General features: G+C 48.8%; 1 protein-coding gene across 1 annotated transcript in view; it reads right to left on the minus strand.

The window, feature by feature from the left end:
- Positions 1 to 20631, minus strand: part of HTT (huntingtin) — a 162453-nt gene that overhangs the window by 14115 nt on the left and 127707 nt on the right. The window contains exons 44-57 of the mRNA XM_021938205.2: positions 20450 to 20626; positions 20080 to 20156; positions 18573 to 18711; positions 17538 to 17660; positions 14944 to 15157; positions 14363 to 14508; positions 12935 to 13112; positions 11856 to 11957; positions 8867 to 9054; positions 6516 to 6642; positions 4018 to 4118; positions 2931 to 3085; positions 2360 to 2499; positions 772 to 854 (exon numbers count right to left, since the gene is read on the minus strand). Of these exons, the coding sequence (XP_021793897.2) occupies positions 772 to 854; positions 2360 to 2499; positions 2931 to 3085; positions 4018 to 4118; positions 6516 to 6642; positions 8867 to 9054; positions 11856 to 11957; positions 12935 to 13112; positions 14363 to 14508; positions 14944 to 15157; positions 17538 to 17660; positions 18573 to 18711; positions 20080 to 20156; positions 20450 to 20626 (1950 nt within the window). The remainder of the gene's footprint in view (positions 1 to 771; positions 855 to 2359; positions 2500 to 2930; positions 3086 to 4017; positions 4119 to 6515; positions 6643 to 8866; positions 9055 to 11855; positions 11958 to 12934; positions 13113 to 14362; positions 14509 to 14943; positions 15158 to 17537; positions 17661 to 18572; positions 18712 to 20079; positions 20157 to 20449; positions 20627 to 20631) is intronic.

Below are 20631 nucleotides of genomic sequence, written 5' to 3' on the forward strand. Positions count from 1 at the left end.
CAAAGCTGGGCCCTCCCCTGAGCATACACCTGTGGGGCTCCTGCCATGTGCCATCATATGTAAATGGCCCTGTGTTTCTGTTTACACTTTTTTTAAGTGACAGAGTATTGGTCTGTTGCCCAGGCTGGAGTGCAGTGGTGCAAGCATGGCTCACTGCAGCCTCAACCGCCTGAGCTCAGGTGAGCCTCTGGCCTCAGCCTCCTAAAATGTTATAGATTACAGGTGCGAGCCACCACGCCCGGACCCTTAAATCCCTTCACTTACCTGAGGAGGAAACAGAAGCACAGACCAACGTGACCTGCCAGGAAGTGGCCGAGCTGTCTGCCTGCACACTGGGCACCCCCCAACAACTGGCCACAGGGACACTCAGGGCCAAGCCTGCAGCCCCCCACAACAGAGCCCTTCATCTACTTCCTCCTGAGCATCTCAGCTAACTCCACTCTGTCCTCACCCCTTTTGGTGTCTCACAGTCCTTGCTTAAGTCCAACTCAGGCCCTCTCACTGTCTCTTATATACATCTCTATCGCTACATGTGAGGTCTCTTAACTACTTTCTAGAATAAAGAACATAAATAAAAACAAAAGTAATATTTCCTCTGCTTGTGGGACCTAGGAATAAAAAGGACAAAAACAATGAACATTAAAGATTTTTTTTTTAAAAGGTAAAACTTCCTTTCATTTACAAAGTGCACTGAGTTTTTCTCCTGGGTGTGTTAAGCACCGAAGTCTGAGGACAGAAACGGGCAGGGGCCTGGTGGGGTGCGAGACTGACCTGGCCGAGTTTGTAGCTCACGCTCCCCAGCTCCCGCTCGGGGTTGATTTGCAGCAGCAGCTTCTCGTGGCTGATGAGGGCACCTGCGAACACCAGCACCCTGAGTCCTCATCTGCAGAGGGGCACGGGGCCGCAGGCCCACCGCGTGCCAGCCCAACTCCTGCCCACACAGGCACACAGGCCTGAGCCACCTGCCCTCGCCACTGGCAGGAGGGTCCAGGTTGTGCAGAGCCCTGTGGGTCTTGGGGCTTTGTCACTTTATAACCCGTTAAGCTGGCAGGGCCAGTGGACAAGCGGGACTCTGTCGCTTTTTCTCTATGACAAATAAGCCTGCAGCATTCACCTGCCCCCCTCAGCTCCCATCTCTGTGAGTGGGAACTGGCTGTGGGCTGAGCTGCAAAAGCTTAGGAGTCAGCAGTGGCAGGCGAGCCGACAGTCCAGGCAGGCAAGCTCCCTGGGGGACCCAGATAAGCATCTGTGAACAGTGCTTTCCAGAACCCACCTCGGTGCCCAGGCTGACCAGATACAGCCAGCAGGAGCGGGAGCAGGATAATGCCCCCACTCGACCTCTCACACCCCCCACGCCCCAGGCCAAACAACCTCCGCATGTCTTTCTGCTGGGCATCCCCCCAATTCCCAGACAACAGCCTCCAGCCAAATGTCCCCAGCTAACCCTCTGCCAGACCCCAGCATCAACTCGCCTCCTCCCAAGGAGCCTCCACACCCCCTTCCCTGGAAGCACTTGCTCTCCTTGGAGCTCCAGGAGCTGCCTGTGTATGCCCCCAACCCACCTCTGTGCCCCTCTTTTCTGCCATCTACGACAGGTCATCGCTCCTGGGTCCTCCTGACCTATGAACTCCTTGAAGGCTGGATCCATGGCCCTCCAAGTGCTCAGTTTATTTCAATGCCCTAATAAACATTTGAGGGTCATAGACACTGCGTATAACACATTGCATGTCCACATAGAACTTTCTGCAATTAAAGCCTTCAAGGTGCTTAAACTCCTAAATAACCAGGGAATCACAAACCTCTATGCTAAAATACTGTTCAGTGAAAAATGTGCATCCCCAGATCCCTACACAACTCCCTTCTTTTAAACCAGGTGACAAACTCTGATGCCTGTGATAGGGCAGGCACACAACTGGCAGGCTTGGTGGGAAAGTGGGCACCGACAGACAGGGCCCAGGGAGGGGAGAGGTGCAGGGAGCAGGGTGCTCAGGCCCAGCTGTGCCCCGCCCTGCAGCCACTGCCACACCTGGTTTCTTAGGAAAAGCTGGAGATTCAGCTTGTGTAGATGAACTCGGTTGAGTTCTTAACATAAGCAACTCATTCAACTTTTAAATCCTGCTGTTCTTACAGCCCATGAGAATTGACTGGCAGGAGATAATGCTTCTAATTCATTTTCAGATTTCATTTCCTCCCTGGGCCTGAATAAGACTCCTGCTTATGAATGGGGCAGCATATTTAGCACCACAGCCTCCAACTCAAACCACACTCAGGTCTTCCTGCATAACTGGTGTGGTGAGCACGCCAGTCTTTTCTCATCCCAGCCCAAGTACAGCCACCCCCCACCCTCTCCCTCAGGTACCTGTGGTAGCCGGGGACAGAGAAGGGACAGGATCCCACGCCTGGTATAAATGATGGGTGGCGATGTTCTCTCTCTTTGAAACCATTGCTTGAATCTCTTGCTCTACAATCCCTCTGATAATGCTCAGCTTCCTCCCAAACCTACATTTCAGAAAAAAGGTAAAGAGTGTTTTGTTTCCTTCAAAATCTTACAAGTGAAAAACGCCAGAACTTTCCCTCCGCTCTGCCTAAAGGAACCTGGTGTAATACCAAACGAAACTCACTTCCTAAGTGAGCACCTGTCCATGAGCCCTTAGGTTGGTGTTCTACTACTTGCCCGCTCATTCTTGCTCTGCTAATGTTTACCCCTAAATGCCCAATAACCCCATGTCAGTTCCCGTCGCGTTTCTAGCTCCTCAATGGCCAAGAGGCCACCTTTGGGTCTGCACCTCCTGCACGGGCCACATGGACAGCGTTTTCAATCCTACCAACAAAGGAAAACAGCCTGGGTGAAGCTGCTGGATGCTTCAGCGGGGACCCCACTGTCCGCAGCACCCATGATGTCCTGGAGACACGTGGGAATTCAGGCAAACCTGGTGTCCAGAGCTTTCAGAGGCTTGTTCCGGGGCTGCTGCTCCAAGCAGCTCACAGCTGGGTTGCCGGCCACAGGCACAGTCATTGCACTGAGCACCAGTGAGGTGATGGCCTGCACGGCCAGGACGTTGATCTGCGTCCTCTCTGTGTCTTCCTGGAAGGAGAGCCCACAGGTCAACAAGAACAGCAAGACACCCACAACCAGCTCTGAATGCAGAACCCAGAGTCCGTCCTGCCTCAAAGGGAGGAAGAGGAGCCCTAAGTGCTACCAAGGGACTTCTGTCAGGCTGAGCTCACGGGGCACAAGGCACGGCCTCTGCACATACGGACCTTGAAACAATCTGATGGGCAAACGCCCATTTTTCAAATCAAGGACTCCTTTGGGCACAAAACTCCAAACATGAATTACTTTTTGATAAATTATCCTTGAATTCCCTCATACATTTTAGAGGCTTTGCTTATGACAACCTGTTAGCTTCTATGGATGAATTTAAAGACAATCACTTGTGACATATGTCTACCCTCCAAACTGTCATTTCTGCGAGTTCATACCACACCTTCTATCAGAATCAAGGGCCTGCATTCCACAACTTCCCATTCTGCTGGCTTCGCTGTGCCAGAGCACAGTTACTCTTAGTATCACATTAACGTAATGTATGTGAACACTTCGAGAAGCCTAATAAAATCTCTGCAAGACATTAGAAAAATGAAACCATGTACTACTCACGGCCTTTATAAAGTACCTTTTCATTTTAATTCAACCTAAACTCCTCTGAATACCGATAAATAAAACTAAAAGATACTTTCCAGAAAGGGCACAATCTTATTGATCCTTAACATGGAACGCACCGTAATCAAATGCATTCCAGCCATTGGTAATTGCAGCCCCCAAACCTCAGTGGGCTTTGTCCCTGCTCTGGAATATCAGTCAAGACACCATCTGGCTACTCTCTCAAAAATAAGGTAGGAGAAAAAAAAAAAAAAAAAAAAGAAAACACCAGTCTGCTGCCTTATTTTGTTCACCACCAAAGGCCTGCAAGTGGCCATAACCGTCCCTGTGCCAACCAGCATGGGGTGTGGCCTTACTTCTGGTGGGCTCTCCTCCTGCTCCATCACGAGGGGCTGCGTCACCAGGACACCAAGGAGAGTGGCCCAAGTTTCTTCAAACTGAGTACGACTGGTCCAGCCTAGAAATATAAATGTTACATGAGACAGTGTCAAGCCTTCTCAAGCCTGTAACGGAAAGCTGACAGCTATGCCGACACAGCACGGCCCCTGGAGCAGGCCCCACGCCAAGGGCAGTAAGTCCCTTAAACCTCACACAGGTCTATGACATGGGGAACACTATCCCCTCCATGTCATCACCAAGGAAACCAAAGTACAGACACCGGCTGCACTGTCGGAGGCACGTGAGAGGCAGGTGGCACAGGCCCAGGTCGGCCCTGGCAGCCTGCTCAACCCCCAGTGGTGCAGACACAGGGACAGGGCAGGGACGCCCATGCAGGTGACCTCGCGCAAGGCCAGGGCCACTTCTGCCCCACTCACGAGATGGGCTAAAATCTTCCCTGGAGTCCAGCCCTGAAACTGTGCAGCTAGCTGCACAACTCTGTGGATAAAGCTGAAGGCCGCCAAGCTGTCCGATTAGAGTGGGTGAAATCTGTGGTATGTGAATTCTACCTCAATAAAGTTGCTAAAAATTTAAAAGTCAAAGCAATGGTTCCTCTGACCTGTCTAGAAGAATAGCTAAAAAAGACTGTATTGAGGTAGGAACAGGGATTCAGTGAAAACACATCTGATAGACCCTCCATTCCTATTGATGAGCTGCATTCGAGTGTACCTAACGAACAGCTGTTTCTGACAGCTGTGCTTCATGCCCCCATCATGATGTCTGAGGCAGACACGCCACTTGTGATAAGGCCAGAAAGACAGGATGGGGTGCTTAGGACAGGAGAACTAGAGAAATGGACATCGGGGTCCCTGTGATAAACTGGGTAAAGAAAGAACAAAAGACAGAGAGAAGGAGAGCGTGCAGGACTGATTCAGACACAGATACAGACAAATAAAACAATTGACATTACAGGGAAAACAATGAACCAAGAAGATGATGAGCATGAACAAAAACAAGGATTGCAGCAGAGTCTTGGGTCACGCACGTCTGCCGGGGAGTTCGAGGGCAAGGGCACCCAAGTAAGCAAAGGAGCTCGTGTTAGGCAAGGGGGAGACCAGGAGGCCACTGACACCAATCTTCATAGTGAGGAAGAGAAGGAGCTCCGTGAGGCAGCTGGCTTGAGGTTCCTGCTCAGGGTTCCCTTTGGACATTGAATTATCTAATTCACTAAAGGGGACAGTAGACGCAAGGTGTCTGCTGCCAGAACCTTCTGGGATGAAAACAAGCCTCAAATTTGCAGAAGCCTGAAGGGCCTGGGGAGAAGACTGGACAGTGGAGACAGGGTGCCCCTGCCAGACTTTCTAGGACAAGACAAGAACTTTCCAGGAAACACCACAGCAGGGCACAGTCACTGAGGACTGACTGATTACAATCCCACCACAAGATCACACCTCTTGCCATCAAATAGGGGCAAAAGTGGTGACTTATTCATTTCGACACTTATTTAGAAATAAGGGGTAACACTTGTTTAGAAATGTAATTTCTAGGCCAGGCACGGTGGCTCACTCCTGTAATCCCAGCACTTTGGGAGACCGAGGTGGGCGGATCACGAGGTCAGGAGATCGAGACCATCCTGGTTAATACAATGAAACCCCGTCTCTACTAAAAATACAAAAAATTAGCCAGGTGTGGCGGCGGGCGCCTGTAGTCCCAGCTACTCGGGAGGCTGAGGCAGGAGAATGGCATGAACCCAGGAGGCGGAGTTTGGAGTGAGCCGAGATCGCGCCACTGCACTCCAGCCTGGGTGACAGAGCCGAGACTCCGTCTCAAAAAAAAAAAGAAATGTAATTTCTAAATCTGCAACAATTCTATGAAATAGACGTGACTCTCATTTTACATTTGACAAAACTGAGGGTCTCTAGAAGTTAGAAGGACTTGTTCCGCGCTGCTCAGCTACAGAGGGCTGGAAGTAGACCAGGACCGTCTGAGCCCCAAGTCCGCTTTCTCCCCATGCTGCCTCTAGGCTCTGAGGAAGGCGAGTGCTAAGAGACTTGACTCCATCTGCTCCCGTCTGCTTGTTCCCATGTGAGAAAACGCACCAGTGAGACACAACAGGATCAGACTGGTGAACACGAGAACACGCTCCGAGACAAGCGCTGCCACTGTTGAGCCTAAATGCAAAATCGAAGGCAGAATTTGGCCTCACGTTGTCCGTTACACATGAATCTTTCCTGACTTCAAACAAGCCCAGAATATAAAAAGCTGGGATTCAAGCCACAAAACACAGGAACTGGCATCTATTTTCTCAGTAAAAGGAGTTTTGCTGACACTGCAAAATGTATTCACACAGGTTTGTATTATTATCATGCTTAAATCTTTTCTGGAGTCAAATGAGAAGATCCCAGTACTGGGGCTCTGGATTTCCTCCCGGTACATGCCCGACGATGGTGACCTGGAGGAGAGGCCCCAAGAGTACCTAGCGTGTTGATGCGGTAGATGAACTCCTTAAAGACTTCCTTTTCCTGGAGGAACTCCACGGGGATCTCAGGGAATGCTGTGCCAAAATCCCCTCCCGGTTTGGGTGACCATCCAAGCTTCCACACCTGAGAAGATGAAAAGGAAGTGACATCACCCGAGCTGAGTCAGGACAGACACACTGTGAGGAAGCAGGAAGCCCCACTTCTCTCCACCGGGCTTCCTCCTCACTACAACACTGTCCCCAAGCTGGCACCTGCTCCCCCAGAAAACAGCTCCAACTGCTTCCTGGGACTTCCTTCCCCATCAAGTGGCCCTTCCAAATCTGCTCTGCCCTCCCACTTCCTGTCCTCACCCTGAGGCTGCTGGCACACCCCACTCAGGGAGTGCTGGGAGAGGCAGGCAGGAGTTAGAGACAGCACCCCTCGCCCACAAACAGCAGATGGTGTGTTAGAATAAAGGCAGGCATTCAATGAAGTTCAGCTCAGATATGTTTGTTGGCAAGCAGGCACGAAAATGAACCATACAGCTTATTTCTGTAAACTCTGAAGTACAGTTCTCTGTGCATGAGGTGATTAGACAAGCACTGTGCACAGAAGAATCCAGAGGCAGGCTTGATGCTGTTCAAGTGGCAGGATCAGCTGAAGGTCTGGCCAGCTCAGCTGACATGCCTTCAGTGAGGTGACAGAGGACCCAACGGAACCCCAGGATTCCCATAGCCCATCTGCACACAGGCAGAGGGGTTCTATGATAATGACCAGCTCATCTCTCACCTCACCACAGGAAAGCCCTCTCTTTAAATCAGTTATGCTCCCCTATGCTCCTCTCTGGTACCTGCCCAGGGGGAGACTGCAGTGCCTTTCACAGCTGCCTTCCAGATGACCGCACTCAGGGAACTCCTCAATGCCGGTTAAGGGCTTGCTAGAGGAATTTTATCTACAGCATGCAGTCCGTCCTGGCATATCCTCAAGTGTGTTCCAGATAGCATGACCTTTAGACTGTGCCCTCCAACATGGTCTCCCCGAGCCCCTCCAAAGGAGCAGTTACTGTTTCAGAACCAGATGCTAACGAACTCACAGTGACTCGCTGTGCACCAAGAGTGGGGCCAAGAGCAACCCCCATGCAGCAAGGGTGGCCTGCTTCTCCAGCACTCCTGCTGCTCTTCCCAGGAAAGCTTACAACTCCCTGTTCTGCAACTGCTTCCAGCACCACCAGGCCCTGGCCACTTCTTCGGAATGAGCTCTCCATCTGAATACCTTCATCCCCTGCGGCAGAACCCTCCTCATCTCTCAGGATCAAATACTGTGTCCTTGGAGCAAGCCTCCCCAGACTCTCCAGCATACATACACACACGTGCACGCACACACAGACAGGCACGCACCCTTCTCAAGCAGCCACAAGCCTCTTCCCTGGGACCCAGCTCCATTGTCACTGACCTATACCTGCTGGCTCACACCCTGCCGGGTCGGCCTTTCTTTCTTGCCTGAGGATGCTGCAGTCCCTAAGGAACAGGTCCCATCATCTTACTTCAGCAGGCTGGTGGGGGATGATGCCATTTCACTGAGCAGAAGCCAGTCCCCTTCCATCAACCCTCACTCTCCTCAAGCTAAGCTTTTCGTTATCTGAAACAAGCATCCTGATCAATAACACCTACTTTTTTTTTTTTTTTTTTGAGACAGAGTATTGCTCTGTTGCCCAGGCTGGAGTGCAGTAGCGTGATCTCGGCTCACTACAACCTCCGCCTCCTGGGTTCAAGCCATTCTCCTGTCTCAGTCTCCTGAGTAGCTGGGATTACAGGTGCACACCACCACACCTGGCTAATTTTTGTATTTTTAGTAGAGATGGGGTTTCACCATGTTGGCCAGGCTGGTCTCAAACTCCTGAGCTCAAGTGATCTGCCCGCCTTGGCTTCCCAAAGTGCTGGGATTACAGGCATGAGTTACTGCGCCCAGCAATAACACCTACTTTAAACCGATTCTGAAGACAACAGCAAAATTGTGTAGAAAAACATGAATTATTTCCAAAGGAAAATCTCACTCACTCGAGGGAGTGTGGTTTCTGGTCTACCAGTAAGCAAAGTGGTCTAGTTGCTTTAGAATCAAGTCTAACACTAATCTCTTAGGGATGTGGGGCCTCAGTTCATTTTAGAAAACCCAGTATTTCTACTAGCGACCTCCACACACGGTGCCTGAGGAAAGCAGCCTGGCACGAGAACCACAGCTGGCACCAGAACCACAGCTGGCAGCCTCTGGGCCGCGGGGACTCTGTCCTGCCCTCTCCGGTGTGCCCAGCCCAGGGCTTACCCATGCGTTTCACCGTACTTGGTCTTCTACACGGAACGACCAGACTCACCAGTGGGGGCACACGGGTGTAGCTGTTGACAAGGGGCAGGCGGGCCAGGCTGACGACGATGTTCCTGAGCACTGACGTGAGAAACGCCGGCACGCCACTATTCCTTTTATGACCCAAAGCCAACACCGACTGTAGAGACTCCACCATTTCTGCCACCATCTCACAGGCTGCGGTGATATACTTCGGATCTAAACAAGCAATGGTTAAGAGAGGACTTTTTAAAAAACACATTCTACTTGCCCAGTGTAAGAAGCATGACCGACAAGCAGCTGCTCAAGCTGCAATTGTGGAATCACCTAGAATGAGTTGGCCACTGAAAGCTTGCAGAGTCTACCTCCTTCATATCTGCCTATACCATACAATCCTCCCCATTTTCTGCTGGGATTGCTGGAATGGTCCTGAACCTGAGCTCTGGCCTTGATTCCCAGCCCTCTGGCCCACCCTCTAGGACACTTCCTCTGCCCCTTGTCTTTCTCTGGTCTCCCAGGACCTGTGTCTGTCCCTCAGCTGGTATCAAAGGGCCACGCTGTCATCCTTGCTTCACTGGCTCTCCTAGATCAGAGTGTTTGAGGGCCCTGGGGCATGGTTCTGATGGAAATGGAAACTCCCAAGGCAGACGCTGAGGAACACGTCACAACTCTGGGAAGGTCCACATCATGGTGTCTTGAGTCTAGAATATTGTATCTACTAAAATATGATTTGTTGAGTCAGTGAATGTGTAGTAAGTGGCTACTACCCACAGGCCACGAGATTCTACAGTTTGGGCAACTTCCTAGGATAGAGAATGACTTCTCATTGGACTTAAGCAATTAAGCCCCAGGCTAATGAGTTGGCTCATTATTTACTGGATGACCTTTAAGAAGTAAGATCCTATCGAGGTGATTAAAATCAAGCAAGCTTCCCACTCCGGTCTACAAGGGCCACAGGGAATAAGCACAATCATCCTTTTTTTTTTTTTTTTTTTTGAGACAGAGTCTCGCTCTGCCGCCCAGGCTGGAGTGCAGTGGCGTGATCTTGGCTCACTGCAAGCTCCGCCTCCCGGGTTCATGCCATTCTCCTGCCTCAGCCTCCCGAGTAGCTGGGACTACAGGCGCCCGCCACCTCGCCCGGCTAGTTTTTTTTTGTATTTTTTAGTAGAGACGGGGTTTCACCGTGTCAGCCAGGATGGTCTCGATCTCCTGACCTCGTGATCCGCCCGTCTCGGCCTCCCAAAGTGCTGGGATTACAGGCTTGAGCCACTGCGCCCGGCAGCACAATCATCTTCAACCAAACAGAACCTGCATCAGGGCCCACTGCTCTGGCTCAAAGCCCTGAGGTGTCTCAACTGTTTCAAAGCAATGGAAATCTAACTAAAGTCATGGTAGCATCTGTTGAGTATTCACAACAAGACTGTCATCCATTCCAGGTGCTTGACACGGATGGACTAACTGATCTATCTCAATCCACATGGTTGGCACTATTCTTATCCTCGCCACAGAAGCACAGGACCAACAGCCTGAGGTGCCACTTGGCTGGAAGACGCAGAGTAGGGAGGTGGGTGTTTTCATATTCCTTAGGTAGCAACAAGAAATCATGAAATCACAAACTGAAGCCTGAAGGACCCACAGAGGTTCGAGATAAAAATTCAGAGAAGACCTTGGCTGTGTATGAAAATGCCACTGCTGGCCGGGCGCGGTGGCTCAAGCCTGTAATCCCAGCACTTTGGGAGGCCGAGACGGGCGAATCACGAGGTCAGGAGATCGAGACCATCCTGGCTAACATGGTGAAACCCCGTCTCTACTAAAAAATACACAAAACTAGCCAGGCGAGGTGGCGGGCGCCTGTAGTCCCAGCTACTCGGGAGGCTGAGGCAGGAGAATGACGTAAACCCGGGAGGCGGAGCTTGCAGTGAGCTGAGATCTGGCCACTGCACTCCAGCCTGGACAACAGAGCCAGACTCCGTCTCAAAAAAAAAAAAAAGAAAAAGAAAAGAAAATGCCACTACTTCTGGGTCATTCTTTAATTACAAAACCTCGAACCGGGAACCAGAAGAAAAAAGTACTATGCAGAAGACTAAAGGCAGGAAAACTCTGTCCATAACTAGGATTGCACAAAAGCTGGGAGAAAAAGCACAAAAGCACTGGCGCACTCATGATTGAAAAGGTGTGTTTCCTGAGCCACGGAAAGCGGACAAGATGCCTGATGCTCCAGGTAAGGGTGCTGTGTAAAATGCGTGGACAGGCCCCAGGTGAGGCACCCCCGCCTCTGTGGGACAGGCTACAGGGAGCATTCCCTGCCAGACACTGGGCTAAAGAAACTGAAGTAGCCCCAGCAGCCTAGGGCCCCTGGCAAGAACGAAAGACACTTGGCCAAAAACTTTTCCTCTCAACAGGCATTGCCACCATTTTCCTAGTAAAATACTACTCTAGAATTGGGAGGAAAGGGCATGAAAAGCCGTAGTATATGTCTAAGTCTATAACTGGCTTAAATCACTGGGATTTAGATTTATTTATTTATTTTTTCTGTAGGAAAAGCGGAATTTTCTTTTAAATATCCACCAAAACAGATGGCTGAACCTGACACTGAGGTTACTGAATACTCATGTGGGAAACATGTATTTATTCATTATCACTCAACAAAAGGTTGTTGCTTGCTGACCAGGGGCCAAGCATTAATTTCTGAGAACACAAAGAAGACAAACCTGTTCCCTGCCCTCAAGGAGCTCAGAGTAACTGCATGTGGAAGTGCTGGAGGGAGGGAAGGGCTCCCCCAGAGGCATCCCAGCTGGTCTGTAGGGTCAGAGACAGCCGCATGCACAGGGATAAGGTGAAACAAAAGAGTGTGGCAAAGCAATGGACTAAAGCCTCCCACAGCAAGGGAGGAGCAGCAGGACACAGCCGAGCTACGGTGCGCTTCCAGGAGTGCACACTCACCACGGCGCACGTCTCTGTGAATGACTTTTAAGTCTTGGAGGAACCACATGTAAGAAAGAATAGGTCCTGAGACTTACTCTGTGTGTTAGGATCTACTTCCTCCTCCTCCTCTCTGATGGCTTTTGGGGTATTTGTCCTTCTTTCTGGACTAAGAAGCTGCTCTCCAGGCTGCACTGCAACTAAAATTACAACAGAACAAACAGAAGAATTTCCACAGACTTCCATCAGTGCTTTTCATTCAAAATTTTACATTTGTGCAGCCTCACAAAAGTTCAAAGGGATAGACAGATGAGCCTAGATTTCTTAGAACCAATTTTAGACAAACAGACAATATTAGACTGAGGTACCAATCTCTTGGTTAGTGGCATATGTCTGAAGATTTGTACTTCAGATTTCATTCAGATTTGTAAGTCCCTCGACTCTCTCCTGTTGGCCATCTCTCACCCCGAGGTTATTATCAGACGGCTCAAAATTCATTACTACCAAAATCATCTCTATAACCCCCAAGAAGTCTGGCTTTTAATTATTAATCCCTGGATCTTTGTTTTCAAGCTGGCTACAAATGCACAGATGAAAACAATTATGAAACATCAAAACATCACTCTATAATGTTTAATTTGAAAATACAAAGCTTCAAAACATCCTCTAACATGTAAACCATGATGTCCAACTTTTAAAAAACTGTGGCTAATAACCCTTGTTGAGGATACTGTTCCTTGAAAAGAATAAGCCACTTTTATTTTACAGTACGTTAATATTACAGTGCAGTATAGAAACAAGCATTTGAACAGAAAACAAACAATCTTCTGAACATAATCTTACTAACCTTTCGATCATATAAGACTAAATGCATAAAACAGTCAGCTAAGACCAAAGATCACAGAGACATAAAATTTAGAAGTAATTTTGATGAAAGCTGAAATTCCAAAATCTAAATAAAATGACTAAAAAAGCAAATTCAAGTTAAATTCCAGTGTAGACTCCAATATATTGGAGAGTAAGAGATGGAGCCCAGCCCTTCCTAATGCGTATTTTATCTACCTCTCCATCCCCAATTCCTAGCTTAGTACCTGGCAAACAGGCAGCACAAAATATAAACATGGTGAACTAGACAAGAACTAGGATAGGAACCCATTGTTCACGGATGGGGACTCACCGGCCTCCAGGATGAAGTGCACACAGTGGATGAGGGAGCAGGCGTGGGTCACAAACTCTGCGGAGGAGACCACGCTCCAGAGGCCAGGCAGCTGCAGGGCCAGGCAGCAGCAGTCCAGCCCTGCCTGGAGATCCAGACTCAGCGGAATCTGCTCATGGATCAAATGCCAGGACAGGGCCTAAAGGGAAGTACCAAGTCACAGAATGCCCGCTCGTGTACCTTCATTTGGGGAGGCCGTGTGAATCAGTTGTGGTGGAACCGTCCAAAGCATTGAGGGGAAGCGGGTCCAGATGCCCTTGCCCTCCAGAAGGACAGCTCTGACCTGACTCCATGACATTCAGTCCTGACCCAGCTATTCCCCAAGGTGCCAGTCCCCTCTCTGCCAGAATGCCCCTTACTCTGCTGCCTCTCTCTCCTTCAGCGCTGTGGGCTCCTGCAGACATCTCTCCTGGGCTACATGGCCACCAGGCCAGAGGTTCTTCCTTGGGGCTCCCACAGCACTGGGGCTTGCCTCTGGCATAGCCTCAGAGGTTGAATTTGAGAGCATGGGTTCTAGGGATAGCAGGCCTTGAGTTCAAACGCCAGAATGGCTACTTCCTAGCTCAGTGGACCTGGGCAAGTCACTGAAATTCTCTAAGCCTTGCTCTCCTCACCTGTCAAATGGGAGTAACAGAGCCTATCTCACAGGGAGTTGTGAGAGTCAAATAAGATGATGCATGTAAAGTATGCTGTCCTGCACACAGCAGGCACATAATATAATCGGCAGCAATCACCCTGTGCTGTGATCACACGCTGGCTTTCCCACTTCCCCACTAAGCTGAAACCTAAAGGACAGGGATCACAAACCATGTGACTCCACGTGGTTCAGAATAAGGGTGTATTTATCATTTTGTGAGTAACGGCACTGATGCCCTTTGGACTCCTCCCTTTCTTTGGTGTGAGGTGGAGGCGGAGCCTCTGTGGGTCTGCAAAGTGTGTCCCTGCTGAGGGCAGGCAGCACAGCAATGGCCCTTTAAGGATACAGACCTGACTTTAATGCATCCAGAATGTGTACATGTTTTGGGGGCTAATTACAAGCACTAACACAAACCAAGTATTCCTTGGCTGACATGTCCAGGCCAACTTAAGACACAAAGTAACTCCAGATGGTTATTTTTCAAGTCTCTAAAATTACGATCCACATGACATTGGAGGTGCAGATGAGAAGGGGACCTGGCTGACCTCACAGGCCACCGTGAGGAGTGGCGAGGCAAGGGTGAAGGATGGCTACAATAACTTGACGGTGACAAGACTTACTGCCAGGCTGAGACGGAAGAGTGACTGGATTGGTCAGAGCTCTTGCTTTTCAAATAAAACTGCTTTACCGTCTCCAGTGTCAGCCCCGTGTCCCCTCCCACAGCAACACCGAGCTCCTGAGCTGCCTCTTACCTCAAGGGTTGCCACCACGAATTTCACGGTGTCCTTCTCTTTCTCAGGAGGAAGGTGCAAGTGACTGGGCAGTTTGGAGACCGCCACCAGGTACTGTGCCAGGGCCCGGGCCAGAGTGGTCAGGGACGGATACAGCGCAGCATCCCCTGAAACAGAAGGCCCTCGTGGGTGGTGCAAACACGAGCACCGATGCAACACCTTCGAAAGGCAGTCAAGCAATTCTTTGAGAATCTGATGAAAGCACAAGACATTGCTCCTCAATGGCACATCTACGCATCCGTCCACATGACTGCATGTAGTTTGGGGCTGCATCTCCCCTGAGGTCTGGCCCAGCCTTCCTCAAGGGCTTAGAGCCCTATGTCCACGACCACGTCAATGAACGGCAAAGTGGCAAACACGCAGGAAGAAATTCTGAGCTGAGGCCACCAGTGCTGCTCTTTAGCTACCTCTGTAAACGCTTTCGCTGTATTGGATCCACTGCCTTTATTGTATATTGTATATTTACTTTATTGTATATTTATTGGGTGCAAAGTACTATACTGGCCCTGGAACGCTTTCTAAAAATTTTTAATTTTAATTACCAAATAGATCATTCAACTTGCTCCAGTAGGCCGCCGGTTCTGCAGGCAGGTCGGACTGGAAGACGTGATGGACAGCAGGGAGCTGCTGTACAGTGCTGCTCACGCGGGCCAGAGTCACCTCACGGGCTGCTTCAAAAAGCGGACTCTTCTGGCCACCAGAAATTTCACTCATCCCTAGGCTTAAGCATGGAGCTAGCAGGCTTAGGTTGAACTCCTGAAATCAGAGCATTAAAGGTTAAACAAACAATAACAACAGATTAGGAGCTTTCAATCAGGTAAGAAAAACACAACAGAAAAAAGAATAAGGCAAATGTTTCTGAGAAAACACAGATTGGTATACCATCAAAAATATTTTTAAGAAAATTCTACTCTATGCCTGTTACAAATATTTGAACAACTTCATTCAACATACGCTTAGTAAAATATATTTCTGTTCTCTCTTGGTACTTTAAGTGATATTTTAATTTTTTATGCTCTTGGATTTGCTTGAAGTAAAAATTTTGGTATGACAATTTTAATTCATAAAAACAGAAAATCAAAGCTAAAGTGTCATCCAAGACCTCGGTGATACACCAACCATCCCTGAAGTTTGAAAAAGATGGTCAAATGCAGCTGAAATAAGTAAAAGTAGCCATATGAATGACAAAATTTTGGTTGGAAAAACGGTATTTCCTATGACAATTTGGATTATGTTTTAGCAACCTTTTTTGTTTAGCCATTTATAAGATTGGGGGCCAATTCTTCAGGAAAAACATCTATCTTAGTTTAATATTCAGAAAAGCATCATGAATGCCAAAAGTTGCAGCTTTCTTTTACAGTCAGAACTTTTACAGCTGTTCAAAGCCCAATTAGCAAATTTGGAAAACCTAATAAACGGATCACTAAGCAAATTTATCACTCAGTAAGTTAGTTTTCACTGCATGAATCTTAAGATAAACAATTTTAGGCCAGGCGCAGTGGCTCAGGCCTGTAATCCCAACACTTTGGGAGGCTGAGGCAGGGGGATCACCTGAGGTTAGGAGTTTGAGACAAGCCTGGCCAACACGGTGAAAGCCCGTCTCTACTAAAAATACAAAAATTAGCCGGGTGTGGTGGGCGCATGCCTGTACTCGGGAGGCTGAGGCAGGAGAACTGTTTAAATCCAGGAGGCAGAGGTTGCAGTGAGCCAAGATCTACCATCACACTCCAGCCTGGGGGACAAGAGCGAGACTTCGTCTCAAAAAAAAAAGATAAACAATTTTAGCAAATGGATTTTGGGTGAATTCTCCTGTTCTTTTCAGTCGAGCTCTTCAGTACATCAGAACACACTGTTGTGTTGCCCTCCCTGCAAGGTCTCTTTTCATGAACACCTGCCTCCACCCCCAGCCTCTACATGCATTTGTCCTCCCGGGTGCCCACTTCCCTCCCATCTGCTGCGTATCAACGCAGGGCTAAAGCACCAGGAGGTCTCTCCCATCCTAGTAGGTCTGAGAGGAAGCCCTGCTCGGGCCATGGCTGTACCACACCAAAGAGGTGGCCCCCCCGACTGCTCACAGGATCTGCCCACGGGTGAAGGACGGGGACACCAAGGCTTTGCACGGTCTCCTGGGATAGCTCTGCGCAGGCTGCCCTCTGACATCTGGGGTTGGGGGGTGAAGAACCTCACTACATCTAACCGAGGTGTGGGTAGAGGAAATCTCACTGCATTCAAGGGTCTCTTTTGCGACTAAAGATCAACCTCCAGAACACCAGAAACAAGTTACTGAAGTCACACACTACGACACTGTGTCGAAGTCTACGGCAAATATGCAACCCTGACTTCCATTCTGTCTTGGCCATGGAGCTTAGATGATGACATCCCGTGTTTGTTCCTTCCGTGGAGGTCAGATAGTTCTCACGCCAAACCACACACCCAGCCTTGGGGCCGGCTGGATTTCAAAACAATACCTCCTCATGAGAGAGAGCTCCCATCAACTTGCTTCAAATTTCACAGCTGCCTGCTTCCAACTTCACTGCCATCCAGTTTCTACCCTGCTCCCTGCCGCTCAGGTCCCCCACCCTAGATGCCAATAAAAGTGCCCAGGGCCACACTTCATTCCCTCACATGCCCCCAACCTCCGGGTGTGAGGGGCCTCTAGGCATGCCATGTACCCGCCAGGACCTGTAAGTAGTAAAATCTTCATTTCCATCTCGAGTCTCTCCTAATCCCTGAGGGAGTGCTCTCCATCTTCTCAAAGATCCTGAATGAAGACAGACACCAATCCAATACCCTTCCTCACTGCCACGAGAACAAACGAGTGAAATGACTGTAATCTAAGACCACCTCCATTTTCTTTAAATGCATGAAAGGTTGAGTGAAATCGACTTGCCTCCTTGGATTCTAATGTGGCTGAAACAATCTTGATCAGCATATCCCCCATGTCCCGGCCCCCTGAAATGGAGTCCTCTCCACTTCCCAGCCCCATTCACAGTGGAGTCTCTCCGTCATCCCGTCCCCATCCAGAGTGGAATCCCCAACATGTGTTGTCAACAAGTGGGTCACACGAGGAGACAAATCCCACTTGGAAGTCACAAGAAAAGCTGAGGATTCCTTGCCTCCGCTGCTCCCCCCGTACCGAGTTCATCATGAAGGCACTCATGTCTTCAGCAGGAATCCGATTCACCAGCTCTGCACCTTCCAGCAGTGCAGAATCTGACCTGGTCCAACACTGGGATTTGACAAGATGAATGTACCAGTCCTGGGAAGAAAAAGATGAATAAGGGGAGCATGATGGGTGGCGTTCAAGGGGACTTCACATCCCTGGAGCTACAGGCCTAGGCCAGCGCTTGGGAACACTGCACTAGGCTAACTGAGAGGGCCGCCGGCCGGCATGTTGTGGCTATACAGCTCACCACACCACAGGTCTTCCCCTTTGGACTTCTGTTACCTACCTGGGTACTCTCACGGCCTCCCCCTTCACCTGGTGAACTTCTAATAGTCCTTCCAAATATAGCTAAACTACTAAGGGTTAGCGGCCCCTTTGCCATCCTCTCCTGGGCTGTCTGCTTTGCTCATCTCTTCCCAGCAACCAGGGCAGGGCAGGGCAGATGCTTAGCAAATAGAGCCTAAGAAGGCAGGACTGAACCTTTGCTTTCTTATACTTGGGCTGCTGGTTTTTGAAATCTAAATTCATATTCATAAGCTGAACTCTCTCCAGGAAAGTAGAGTACCAAGGCTCTACCAAGGCCCCAAGTGGTCCCTAACTGTGAGGTATGAGCAGCGGAGGTGCTGACAACATACCAGAATGGCTGGCAGTGGCGGTGCAACTCACAGGTGGCCAGAAGGTATGAGGCGATGGAGGGAGGCTAAATGCACTGACACGTGCTTGAAGGCCTGTGCAGTCAGGGGCCTGCAGGCCACAACTGACTTTCCCTTGAGTCACCCACTAACGACTCACCCCGCACTCCTACCGAAAGGGTCCCACATCAGCACTGCTTTGCTCCCTCGGACATTGATGGTCCCCCCAGGTCTCTAACCACGGCTTCATTGAGCCGAGCAGAGCGCCAGCACTCCTTGGGTCCACCGCACCTCCTCTGCACTCTCTGTATCTGCCACAGGTGACAGAGGCACTCTGCCCTGTGCCTCGCATGCAGACACGCTGGACACTTACTTTGTCCGGACTCACTGTTTCCAGTGACACGTGCCCATCCCCGTCCAGCGGGTGGGAAGAGACTGGGGGAGAGGGACTAAGTGAGTCTTGCATGGTGGAGAGACGAAACCTGTCCAGCAGGGAATAGAGCCTCTGGTGTCTAAAATACAAACAAAAATGAAATTACAGTGCAATTTTGTTTTTAGTCTTAGTCTAAACTTTGCACACTAGGATTCTAGAAATATACACCCTAAGGATGCACTATTAGTGGCTTCTTAAAGGAAAATGAAACTTGTTAAAACTTTTTCTTCACAGCTATTTTCTCATCAACACTCAAAAAGGTCATGATATAAACGCAGGCCCTAGTTTACTTCTAAGGTATCACAGTTTGTACTCCATTAATATTGTCCAGAAATTTCATTTATACTCAAACATTGCAACAGTCCATACATGGTATAAAAGCTAATAAAGGCTTTCTTAATAAACGTAAAACAGATCATCTAAGACTCAAATGCACAAACTCCACTATCAAATATCCCAGTAAGACAACGGATAGGAATTTATGGTCATTTCAAAATAAAATCACCTCATCTGGCACAAGATATTTATAATCTTTTAATCTCCCTCATCTGGACTGAAGACTAAGTCTAGGGTCAAAAAGTAATAATAGTTTATCTGCCACCATCTGCTATGAGAGTGACAACTTTATAATGCAAATTACAAAACAGCTTGGCCCTACAGACCGAAAAATCGTCCCAAACTGTCCACCTAATTGTGCCCAATCCCATTAAAAAACACCATCAACAAGGTACTCTTAAGACTGAAATCAAAGCATAATAATTTTTGTGTGTGTGTGTTTTCTTTTTTGCAATTTCAGCTCAAAGGACACAGCATAATTATATTCTCCTTCTCTGCTGTCTCTCTTTCCCTTTCACACACACAATTTCCGCCCCCACCAAGGGAAGAAAAAAGGTAAAAGTTTAACTTATTTTGCAGTCATGGAAATACACTCACATAGGAGATGTAAGGATTTCTGATAAAGGCTTCTAAAAGACTTTGCAAACACAACTAAGTGATTAAATGCTTTGAAGAGAAAAAATGGCAACGGGATGCAGATGTAAGTCCTGCATGCCAAGGATTCAGTAATGTCTTTCAGATTTGCCAACTCTTGTTTAGCAATTAGATGATATGCTTTGATTTTGCTAAGATAAAGCTGATAACCTATTTTCCCACTCATCACAGGACAGTGAATACAGGCATTCTAAATACTACCTCTCAAACAGCCAACAGGAGTGCAAACTGCCTCCACTCATGTCATAGACGTGATCCTGCTGGTTGTCCTTTACTCCATATAAAGTGAGATCTGGTTGTTTTAAAAGTAGGAAGCTTTCTATTATGGCACTTCTGCAGTAAACCCACCTATAACGCACATCAATTTCTTGTCCTGTGAATTTATTCCCGCACAAATCTATATCTTTTATATCCTGGGTTATTCTAACACAAGGATGACCTGTGTTTCCAGCATTACCTCTGAGCGAGCCCGCTGCTCTGAAGGTATTCCTGGATTCTGTTGAGTTCTTCCATTGGCAACTGGGCCATGCTGCTCTAATAGACAAAAACACATTAGTGTGTTTGTGACACTGAACAACCCAAAATAACCTCATGCTCATTTAAAAAGGATAAACTGATGTGTACAGTTCATCCTAGTAAGGACAGACTAGAAAAACGTTCAAGAAACAGATCAGACACACGAGGAATGGCAAGTTTGCAGATATTTCCATGTTTCTATCGGTGACCGTGTCAAGACCACACCTATGGAGGAAAAAGGCAGCCACCTGTTTTGCTTGGCCTGCTAAATTTTCAATATAAATCAATATCAGGGTTTCTTTTCCCAATACCTGTAAATTTGCAGCCAGAAGCATTTCTACCCGGCGACAAGCAAGGATGTCGACCATGCGAGCCAGCACACGGAAAGGGGTGCACAGCAGCCTGTCCACATACAACGTGAGCACAGCTCCCGACTGGCTGAGATGGATCCCCTCCAAGCACTGAAGAGTTTTCTTCAGAGTGGTTGGCTAAC

The sequence above is a fragment of the Papio anubis genome, chromosome 3 (assembly GCF_008728515.1).
Source record: "Papio anubis isolate 15944 chromosome 3, Panubis1.0, whole genome shotgun sequence".
NCBI classification, from domain to species: Eukaryota; Metazoa; Chordata; class Mammalia; order Primates; family Cercopithecidae; genus Papio; species Papio anubis.